Source organism: Centruroides sculpturatus, unplaced genomic scaffold (genome assembly GCF_000671375.1).
Source record: "Centruroides sculpturatus isolate CEXI.00-Female unplaced genomic scaffold, Cexi_2.0 scaffold46, whole genome shotgun sequence".
Classification (NCBI taxonomy): Eukaryota; Metazoa; Arthropoda; class Arachnida; order Scorpiones; family Buthidae; genus Centruroides; species Centruroides sculpturatus.
The window spans coordinates 992162-1004581 of NW_019384418.1; the positions used below are offsets into that span (position 1 = coordinate 992162).

Sequence of the window (12420 nt, forward strand, 5' to 3'; positions counted from 1 at the left end):
TTCACTTAGGTAATATTAGTTATCTAAAGTAATTATACGATAATTGAACAGAATGTTATTCAATTAAAATAATAGGGATGTGCCTTGTCTCCCTGAATCTGTCTTGAGCAGCACTACCCTTATTTTAAAAAATCCTGGATTTCTAAGTCATTTAGTTCTGGGTCCAGTTGAGTCTTGCAATTTTCTCTTTTTCAGTTAACCTTAGCTGGAGTAATCTTTTTCATATTGAGGCATTGTTCATACTGGCATTGTTTTGCTACTCATAGAATAATTAGCCATAATGCCCCAATTTTTGCTTTTTGGTAATTTCCTTGTGGAATAAATCAAGCTTTCCTGGTCTAATATCATTTAATACACTTTTTAGTCCATAAACACTATTATTTTTCTGGACTTAGCAGACATTCAATAACAAGGACAAAAGAATTAACTTAGAGAAACAGGTTTATTTTCTAATATGCATTTTGAGCCTCTTTGACTCTTCAGCTGGCATTTACATAAAAATATACTGAAGCTGAAGCATAAAAATAATCTGTACTGAATACCATCATAATTGTTTTATTTGATAAAACTCTAACTTTTATTGCCAATTACTTTACTAAACAAAATTAATTAAACTAAGACTTGAACTTGAGGGGAAAGCACTGGAAAGATATTTTAGCACTAAGTTCTCTAAGGAAGAATGGGTGAATGTTTAACACCATAGATCTCACTAATACAGAAATAGTTTTATTTACTTGGCCACTCATAGGCTTGTCTTTATTAAGCTTTACTGACCAAGTGGATAAAATACACCTCTGGAAGTTGGTTCCATGTTCATGCCTAATTAATGGGTTGGCCAGGTGGAGTTTTCCAGATTTGCTATAGAATATAAAATTGCTGTAGCTGACAATTCTATCAAATTTCAAAATTTAGAAGTTCAGAAGAAACACTAAATTAAAGTGCCTTTACAAATGATCTTTTTTCTCACCACACAATTGGATAATGTAGTCTGAATAATGTTATGGTGGTTTTGTCCCTTGTGCCATCACCAGAGGAATTTCTAACTATTGTTTTGTATATTGTGGTGAATGAGAGCATCAAACCAAAATGTTTGATTATGTCATGGCCCTCTTCAGATTATCCAACTTGGGATTTGAAAAGATAAATTGTTAAGACACTTTATACTTCAATTTAGTATTTCATCTGAAATTGTAAATTTTAATTATAATTGTCATCCTGGAGTTTTAATTACTAAAAACTTAGTCAAATTATTTTTATGTAGAATTTCACTGTCAGTCAAATGAATGCTGACCAAAAATTGAAGTCTGTCTTGGTTATGCCCATTTCTCTTTTACTAAAAAATTACTGCTGGTATGCATACATGTTAAAGTTTGTTTTAGAAAGAATGTAACAACAAAAAACAATATTTAACACTACTAATCATTTTTATTTAAAAATGTGCACATTTTTTTATAAATGGAAGAAACTGGAGATATACAAAAAATTTGGAAACGTGTACATTTTCCAAATTATTTTGTATATCTCCACTTTCTTTTCTATTTCTTATTTTGAATTTAGTGTCATTTGCTAAATAGTGCTCTTTTAGTAACCACAGTTTTATTAAAACACTAAAAGGTAATAAGATATACGTAAAAACTTTATAAAATATTTAACAACATTTTTACCTCTCTCCATCAAAATATTACCATTAATGTTTCTCCATACCCTGTTGTTTGATAATATAACAAGGCCAGACAGTTGTTGTCTGTTTAGTTGAACAGACAAGGTCCTTGGTGATGTTTAGTTGAACAGACAGTATTGTCTGTTCAACTAAACATCACCAAGACTTGTATTTATTTTATAATTATTCATTGTAAAACAAAAATTGTGCTATATTGACATTTTCAATCTTAATTACAGTAGAACCTCACTTAATGAGTAATTTGCATAACGAGCAAAGCAAATTGTAAAAAGTGACTCGCTTAACGAGTGACGTTTTGCATAACGAGTGATAAGAAAAGTCCTGGATTGTGTGCATGCTACATCAGTTTGTGTTTAGCACTTGTTCCGCTAGCATCTTAGTGTTGCTTATGATCACACATTTTTCCAAACTTGTGTTCAGACATATAACATATAAACATCAACAACCATAGCCCATTATATAATAAACATGCCAAACAATATGCCAAATTCTTGGGCTATGTAAAGATTATAATTAAATATTAGAAATTACTGTGTTTTGATTTTTATTTGTTTTCTGCAAATCAAATTCACATTCCAGGTTAGTTTATTCCGTGCTAGAAGAAAAGATGATGATTCATGCTCATTAACAAAGTATATTGTATAATTTTCTTTGAATAAACGTTATATATAAAATATTTGAGTACTTTGGTGTGGAATGCATTATCGTATTTTACATTAATTTATATGGAAAAAATTGTTTTGCTTTATGAGTAACATTCTGGAGCTTATTAAGTGAGGTTCCACTGTACACTTTACTTAACTAATTTACTTTCTTGATTTTATTGTGCTAGAATTCTTTAGTAAGAATAATTTGATTTAATGATGTTTTTATAACATAATTATTATTTACAAAGGATTATGATAATATATTAATTTTTACTACATTAAATATCAAAATTCTTTGCAGCTCTTTGATTAAACCTAGGCCTAGAAGTTGAAGAAGAAAACATATACCTCTGGATGACAAAATTAGTATTTTGTATGAGTACTAGTTTCAATTTCTTTGTTGCATTATACAAATTAGTGTTATAGAGGGAGTGCATTATATATGGGAGTTCACTGTATATAGCTAAGAAAGTTTCTTAATTGTTATCAATAAAGTAATTCAATCCAGATTTTTATTCCAGAATTGCTTGTTAATATTTTTACACATGATTATCTTACCAACTTATGGCATACAGACTTATTTCAAAAAATATTAAAGTTTAAAAAGTTTCTTTATACGTATAGTATATTTTATATAAAAATTTTATTTGCATGTAAGGTTATTTTCATTATTAATTCTGTTAAGTTGATGTGGTATAAATATTTATATATTTTTGTGATTCCATAATTTTGGAAATTATAAAATTAAAAAATATTCTTATTTGATGAATTAATTGATTATAGGTGCCAAAGTTCATCCTTTGTCCTTGGTTGGGATATTTGTTGTATGAAGAATGGCTGATGTTTTTATAAAGAAAGAGTTTTTGAAGTAAGTAGACTTCTACTTTGTCAACAGATTTTTCTTAATATAATACAGTAAAATCTGTTTAAAATATAGTAGACTCCCCTATAACACGGTAGATAATTCTGTGTTATATGAATTCCATGTTGTACGAGTCACTTAGATTTTACAAATACATGAGCTGTTCACAGCCTGGCACACGTATTTGTAAAATCTAAGTGACTCATACAACATGGAATTCATATAACACGGAATTATCTACCATGTTATAGGGGGGTCTACTGTAAAAACTATTTAAACAGAAAATAAATTTTCTAATGGAACAGAAACTTTAACCTGTTACTGAAATAGAATACTTTTTGAGAATCAATTATATAACACAACAACTTGTATAGTCTAAATCAGTTAGATTCTAAGTTATAATTAATGCATTCTGATCATGGTCAACACCTCAGTGACAAGAGTTACATCTATCAGTTTTTCTATGTTAAGGTTTTACTTTCATTGCCTGGAAAATAACTATAACAATTCAACAACACTCTTATTAGTCAGCCTAGTATTGCTAATAACAGTATAATATTGTACAAGTTTAATTTTGCTGTCATGAATTTTGAAATTACAAAAGTATGTTTTTTTTTAAATAAAGATATCTAAATATATATTTATATTTATATATTATATTATTATATTTTCAAAAAATATATGTATATTTTTGATGCATATACAAGGTATAGTGAATGTATATACTTATGCAAAATGCTATACAACATATAACAACCTTACAAGATCTCTCTAAAATGTGACTTGGTCTTTCTGTTACAAAATGTAGAAACATTTAGTGACACCAAGTAAAATATTACAAATGAAAGGGAAATTTAGTTTGTTTAATTGTGGAATTTGTATGAGGGTTTTTGTACATACATTTGTATTTGTGTTTTCAATGTCATCAAATCTTGTTTTCTTTTTTCAAAAAAGTTTATCTTTTATTTTATTTATATACTTTCCTATGAACCCATTACATCATATTTTATAGAAAAATTTTCAAGTCCTGAAATATCTTTCTGATAATCATAAAGGATTATTTTATTAAATGAATCTGTGATGTCACTGCTTATATACTGATCCACCACAAAAGACACCACAATATATTTAACGTCATGTTTGGTTACTTTTATTTTGAAAATGATAAATTAATGAAACAGTTTAATTATTAAGAATGTGATCTAAGTAACAATATGAACAGACTAAATTTGGCTGTAGTGTTATTACATTTAGTTACTGTCCTGTTATCCAATTATTGGTAATTTACTTTATCACTTCAGATGTAAAATCTAATGATGCACAAATATTTTTGAACTCTTATAATGAGCATAGGGGACCGGCAAGACTTCCTTCTTATATGCATGAAGAGCAGTGACATGTCACAATAAATAATTTCTTATTTAGTAATAAAATCAAAATTATAGAATGTGTGTATATGAAATTGATTTCTCTTTTCTATTTTGAACTAGCTTACCCGTCGCGCATTGCTGCGATCTCAGAAGAAAGGAAATTCAAGCAAACTCGTTATGATAAAATTCAATTTACATTTTATTATTTTTATTGAAACTTATTATTATTATTCATTTTCATGGGAAAAACATTTCAAAGTGTCGTTTCAATTCTATTTATTTATTGGAGTGTTTGTGGATACACGATATTTTTTGTTTTTCCCTCTGGTGNATGGCTCAAGTACCCCTTCATATCATTGTATCTTACGGACAGTTCTAAATGTGACAAAGAGGTTGGTTGTTCCTTAGTTGTAATGAAGGACAACAAGAACATTTACCAGGCTCGATTCAGACTGGCCGATCACTTTTCTGCTAATCAAGTGGCATCTCTGGCAATTTTCAATGCAAACAAATGGATTAAAAGCAATGCTCATTCCAGTAAACTGAAAAGTGTCTCCATCTTGTCCTACAGCAGGGTGGCCCTTCTCCAGCTCAAGAATATGAACATCAAATTACCAACATCTATGATAGTGTTAACATCCTCCTCTCTCTTTATAATATCTGGATGAAGGGGCACTCAAACATTCAGGGCAACAAGAGGGCAGACCTTCTTGCCTGCACAGCCCCAGATAGAATACATCACAGCTCATTCAGCAAAATTCTACCTTCCTGGCTCAAGAAACAGGATGCCTGGCAAAACAGATGGGATAGCAGCAACACTGGAAGACTGACACACACAGCTTCATCCCCAAAGTCAAACTCAGAAGAACAAACAAGCATATCATTCCATCTTTCCAGTTGACTCAGCTTCTAACTGGGCATGGCAATCTCAATACTTACCTATGTAGGTTCCTCCACAAGACTAATGGCCTGTGTACTTGCCAGCTCAATGAAGAAGAGGATCCTAGACACAATTTATTACTGTCCAATTTAATTAAAATGCCTCAGTGTCCTTTTTTCTTACTAAAATATAAATTTTTGTCTATAATAACGTATCTTCTATTACCAGGACTTATTATACTGGCACTACAGAAATATTACAAAGTTTTACAGAAAAACATTTTTTATTTTACTAAAATGTTTTTCTGTAAAACTTTGTAATATTTCTGTAGTGCCAGTATAATAAGTCCTGGTAATAGAAGATACGTTATTATAGACAAAAATTTATATTTTAGTAAGAAAAAAGGACACTGAGGCATTTTAATTAAATTGGACAGTAATAAATTGTGTCTAGGATCCTCTTCTTCATTGAGCTGGCAAGTACACAGGCCATTAGTCTTGTGGAGGAACCTACATAGGTAAGTATTGAGATTGCCATGCCCAGTTAGAAGCTGAGTCAACTGGAAAGATGGAATGATATGCTTGTTTGTTCTTCTGAGTTTGACTTTGGGGATGAAGCTGTGTGTGTCAGTCTTCCAGTGTTGCTGCTATCCCATCTGTTTTGCCAGGCATTCCAAGAATCTAATCGATCTGTTTCTTGAGCCAGGAAGGTAGAATTTTGCTGAATGAGCTGTGATGTATTCTATCTGGGGCTGTGCAGGCAAGAAGGTCTGCCCTCTTGTTGCCCTGAATGTTTGAGTGCCCCTTCATCCAGATATTATAAAGAGAGAGGAGGATGTTAACACTATCATAGATGTTGGTAATTTGATGTTCATATTCTTGAGCTGGAGAAGGGCCACCCTGCTGTCGGACAAGATGGAGACACTTTTCAGTTTACTGGAATGAGCATTGCTTTTAATCCATTTGTTTGCATTGAAAATTGCCAGAGATGCCACTTGATTAGCAGAAAAGTGATTGGCCAGTCTGAATTGAGCCTGGTAAATGTTCTTGTTGTCCTTCATTACAACTAAGGAACAACCAACCTCTTTGTCACATTTAGAACTGTCCGTAAGATACAATGATATGAAGGGGTACTTGAGCCATCTAGGCAGAACAGATGGTCTATAGAAGTACTTGGATGAAGGAAATGGTGCTGTGTATGCTGATCCAGACTGTCTTCCACAATGAGAGTAGCAATGTTTGTAGCAGGAGTGCAGACCCTAATGTCAATGATGTTGGTGTTATAAGAATTAATGGTGAGTTGCTGGTTGGCTAGTTTGTGCAGATTACATTTCCATACTTTCTCCTTTACTATGAGATCAATGGGAAGAAGGTCCGTAATGACAAGGATGGCATCAGTGGGGGCAGTCCTGTACGCTTTGACTACTGAGATTGTCAATAGCCTCTGTGCTGACAGTAGTTTCCTCTTGATGTGCATCTTCTCCCAGATTTCTGACCTATAGGTAGTAATATGCTCAATAACAGCAGTGTACATTGCCTCGCTGCCATATCTCCACCAATTCCTTGCGATAGAGACTAGTGAGTGCAGAATATAATGGACATGTTGCTTCACTGGAAGCAACATGTCCATATATTTATAACAAGGTTGTAAGTGTTATGCACTCGCTAGTCTCTATCGCAAGGAATTGGTGGAGATATGTTAGTTTATTATCCAGGATAACACCTAAGTATTTTAACAAATTGGTATTCTTTGTCCTGATATCATCGATTTTAATAGTTGGTCTTTTCTGTTGTGGAGTGATTTTAGGAAAGTGTATTTATTTTTATTATTTATTTACTTTTATTATTATACAAAGTTTTATTATTATTATTTTATTATACAAAATTATTACAAGTGTAGCAATACAGCTACACTTGTTCTAGTTAATAATAATTTTGTTATTTTCACTCCAATGTGAAATGGAATGAAATGGATGAACAAAATCTTAAGAAGTATATCACACTCCTTAAGATTTTGTTCATCCATTTCATTTGTTCATAGTTCATTCATTTAGGTAATCAGCATTTTTTGGCCCTTTTTCTGTGCTTTCAGACCTCAATGTGCAATTGATAATGTGCAATCATTATCATTCTTCATTATAATTCTTAACCAATATTTTAAACATTAAATGTTAATTGTTTTAGTTGTTATTTTCTTGCATTAGAATACTTTAAATTACTGGCATTTCTTACCTTAGTTATATATCTGTAAAGGAGAATTTGTAAGGAACCAAGTCTGAGCTTTATTTTTATTTTACTTTTATTTTGCTTTCATTATATTTTGTTTGGGGCTTATGTTTATTTAAGACGAAGGTTTCCTCACCATTCACCTTAGTAACTTAAAAATAGAAGAAAAACCAACTCACCGACGAAAGAAAAGCGCCGTAGAAAAACTCGCGCACACTTGCGCTTCCCAAGCGGAAAAAAGTAAGTCCGCACCGAGAAAAAGGGGGGGGAAACCCCACAACCCAGTTAGGAATCGCTAAACCTTAAAATAATAAAGCATCCCGATAATTGTTAAAAAGAATAATGTAAAAGGTTAGCGAAGTATTGTCGGAAAATAATCTGCCAGATAAACGAGAAAAATTTAATGTTACAGATAATTATGTAAATGAGGAGAGTGAGCTCATTCAGAATTGTGACGTCACCTCACACTATAAAGCCTCTAACTCAAGTGAAAACGAACGAGGTGAATTCCTGATAGCAACGAGCTTTGGTGAGCTTCGTAGCAGTGAACGAGAGAGGTGTCCGATAGGATTTTGAAGTTATTCGATTTGTGGATCGACGATTATAGAAAGTCTTGAGAGTTTGAGGAAATAGGTTCCTAGTATATTGAGGTGACGATTAGGATCTTTAATTTATAAGAATTATTGTTTATAAGTTAATTCTTTGATTTTGTCGAATTCCAAAGGGGAATAGAATTAAGTTAGAAATAGATTGATTTGAGTTTGTCGGATTGATTCTTGTTGAATTTCATTGAATAAATTATTGTTTGATTTTTACTAAATACTGTATATAGTTTATTACTAGAAGTTTAATTAAATATTTGATTTTGTTATTGACAAACTTTGTCATTATTTAATTCGGTGCACGCTTAAAGTCCAGGCCTGGCACACTAACGCGAATCCGCGTAAAGTACCCGTTAGGGAACGGCTATTTCCGGCACACAGTAGTGTCGATAATCGTTGGAAAGTCGGAAAAATAATATAGTACTTTACAAATTGTATTCTTACTTCTGTAATTTTTTCATATGCTTTTATTGTGTTTAGATTTGTCATAGCCAGAGTCTTTTGTCTATATGGCATTACTTTTTATAAAAGTAAGATAAATAAATGATAGTTATATAAATTGATTAGTCTATCATCATTCTCTTGACCTATCTAAGAAGGATTTGGTTTTATTGTTTTAGGTTTTGAGTGTATATCACTACTAAGCTAGTCTCTTTTCTCTTGTTAAGTCTGAAATTACTTTCTTCAAACTATTTCCTAAAATTACTTTGGCCTATCATTTAAACCCAAGAGCTATGTTCCTTATTCTTTTTATTAATTCTGTCTTGTATCTCTACTTCTTTAAGCCTATTTAATATTCTGATGCACAAATGTTCTATTTAAAAACAATAGTTTTTCGAAACAGTATTTCTTATAGTTTTCATTTAGAGATGTTCAAACCAATGTTCTGAATAGAAACATTAAGAAATTGGTCATTGAAATGTTTGGGATGTGTAGAAGTGAGAAACGTTTAAAAGCATTTAAATATTTTTAGGACTAACTAATTCAAATTAAATGATTATAATCATTTTTGAAAACAAATTTATTTTAGATTATCAGTCAGACAGCGGTTGCAAGAAGTTCACTGAACTACAAGATTAACATTAACAAATACCCATTTATTAGATAAGTAATTACATCTATGTACAAGAGTTCATAAGGCTTCATAAGGCTTTATAAGGATTTGTAGCTAGTTTTTTAAGGATTTCTACAAAGTAGCTATTATCATTAATATCACGGGCCCTTACTGCGAGAAAGGGAGTTCACAATTATCTGTGAGTGGATAAATACCTTGCAAAATTCAAGAACTGTTCTTTAGTTGTTGATGAATCAGGATCGGTGAATCAATGATTTGGAGGATTTTGGATTGGTGATCATTCAGGATCAGGATCGTTTAACAAGTCAAACTGGATTGTTGATAACAGTCAAGTAGGATTGATAGGATAATTTGTTAGGATCAGCAGGATGGTCGATGTATCTGGGATGAGCAACGAACTCCTTGTGACCGATGAAGTCTAGAGATGGACAAACTTTCAGTGTCGTCATCAGACATTTCTTTTTATTTGGGAGTCCTCCCCTCTTTCTTCTCTTGCCCATTTTTGGTAATGTTGATCTTCTCATCCAATAGTGATTTTTGTTGTTAGGTTCCTGGTGACACATTCAATGTGTCACCTGGAAAAGGAAGTGACTCCAGCAAAAGATACAATTATATTCTCCGACAATTAAATTATTTTTTCACTGGGAAAATTTTACCACAATTTAATAAAAAAAAGATTTTTTCCTCAAAACCTTTGTTTTTTGGTCAAATTCAGGCTTTCACATAATAAATACAATTAATATTTATAAAATTAAAAATTATTTTAAAAATACTAACTTTATAAATTAAAAATTTTAACTGTGATTAATTAGAAAGTGTAAAATACTACATATTTTTTAAATTTATAATTAAAACTTTCATTTTATATAAAATTTAATTGCTAATATATATATTTTTTAAATTTATATTTATAGGAAAAATGGATATTGAATTTGAACTTATACCTGGACGTAAGATAGGTAAAAATCATCCTTGTTTTATAATAGCTGAGATTGGACAGAATCATCAAGGAGATATTAATATTGCTAAAAGAATGATTATTGAAGCAAAGGTTGTTATCATTGTTGTTATTTTATATTTTTTCACATTTTTTTGGTTACATTATTGATTATTATCTGAATAGGAAATAGGTGCAGACTGTGTAAAATTTCAAAAGACAGATTTACCATCAAGATTCAATAAAGCAGCTCTTGAAAGACCATATGTATCGTTAAATTCTTGGGGAAAGACTTATGGAGAACACCGAAAGCATCTGGAATTTAGTGAAGATCAATTTTATGAATTATATCAATTTGCACAACAAAAAGATATTTCATTTTCATCATCTGGAATGGATAAGGTAAATTTTAAATATATTATTGAGACAGATTTTTTATTTCAAATTTCACTGACCTGGTCTTTTCGGTCTCACTTTACCTTTTGAGCACCATTCATTCAATTGTTGAGCTGTTTTGATGTTAAAAGTGTACATCCACATTTCATCACTTGAAATGATGCATTTTAAGAATGATTTACTTCGAGAAAGCATTCCCTCAGCCACTCAAACATATTTTTGGAAAAATTCGATGTTTTTGGAACAACTTGACAAGTAATGTGCTGCAGGCTCAAATGATATTTTAAAATTGCTTGAGAAGATCCAAAAGGTACTGGAGAATGTTTAATAATAATCCTAATTGCTAAATGGCAATCATTGAGTAATGTGTTGTTTATCAGTTGAAGTGGATGTCTACCAAAGTGTGGTTTATCTTTGATGCATTCTTTGCTTTTCTTTAATATCTACCACTCTTATTTTTGATAGACTATCGTCATAAAATGCTTTTTTGCAGCAGTAATTCTGTTGCAAAAAGAAAATTTAACACGTTCTTAGCTCAATTACATTCAACATTTTGTAAAATTGCTAGTGAAAATATTCTTAACACACAAAACAAGCATTTATTTGAAAATGAAAACAGATGATGACATAAGGATTGTTGCTAGATGTCGATGCAAGTCCTACCAGATGACAACAGTGTCCTCTTTTGCATGTGCAGTTTAAATGAACCATTCCTGATAATTTTTGATTACAGTAGAATTTTTTCACATATGCAATTTCTATCTTATCAAAAACTTTTAGAACTATTTCATAATTATTATGAACAATACAAACTATCACTTATTGAAAGTTAAACATCTATATTTGTAATCTAGAACTGACAGAAAGAAATAAACCAATAAAAATTAATGTATTTAATATAGCTTAATTTTTTTATTGCAATTATAGACATAGTCAGCTGATTGCAGAGACAGAGTTTACATTAAACGACGTTTATCAACAGAATGGCCTATAGACCATTCTGTTGGTCTGTTGAACCGCGGTTTAAAATGCATTGCAAAGACGATGATCATCTATTTCTGACCATTCTCTAAACGAACTTTGGCAAAACATTGGCTCTTACTTACTTCGCTATTACTCCCCTGTTTTAGGAGTCGTTTGGCCAATCGGGTTATTTGTTTCTGACATCAGAAATGGTCATCAGCTATATTCCGAAAGCTTGCAGAAACAAAATCTTAAGGCCGTCAAAATATTGTTTGGCAATTAATGACAATTTTTTTCCATTTCGATATTTAATTTCATCGCCAATACAGTTTAAAATACGAACAAGTCCATATTTAGAAAATTTATACCGAATTTGAAATTAGTCTTCGGAATAGATTTTTAAGGAATTATTTCAACATCTTATTACTGTCGAAATGAATAATTTTAAATATTTTATTACGAATATTACATTTTTTTTATATCTATAAATAGATTTCTGTAATTATTAAAATTGTCTTGTTTGTTTAACAGTACAATGACTCCGAAATGCATTAATGTTTTAAAACAAACACAATACTTGAATTGTAAATAAATGCATCTGATTTAAATTAATTGAAGTTTTAAGTCTTCACCCATTTGAATATAGAAATTGGAACATTTAAAGCAAATTTTAAGTATTTAATTTTGTTGTTTTTTCTCCAAGCAATTAATTAATGAATAATTTTGTTGATTTGTACCGTTTACAACATTTATCAAAGGAACGATATCTGTTTTTATCTAAA

At 30.9% G+C, this 12420-nt stretch overlaps 1 protein-coding gene across 2 annotated transcripts in view; it reads left to right on the forward strand.

The window, feature by feature from the left end:
* Positions 1 to 12420, forward strand: part of LOC111619307 (sialic acid synthase-like) — a 28529-nt gene that overhangs the window by 5169 nt on the left and 10940 nt on the right. For both annotated transcript variants that reach the window (XM_023361011.1, XM_023361012.1), the window contains exons 2-4: positions 3112 to 3196; positions 10257 to 10393; positions 10466 to 10681. In XM_023361011.1, the coding sequence (XP_023216779.1) occupies positions 10262 to 10393; positions 10466 to 10681 (348 nt within the window). In that variant the 5' untranslated portion in view covers positions 3112 to 3196; positions 10257 to 10261. The remainder of the gene's footprint in view (positions 1 to 3111; positions 3197 to 10256; positions 10394 to 10465; positions 10682 to 12420) is intronic.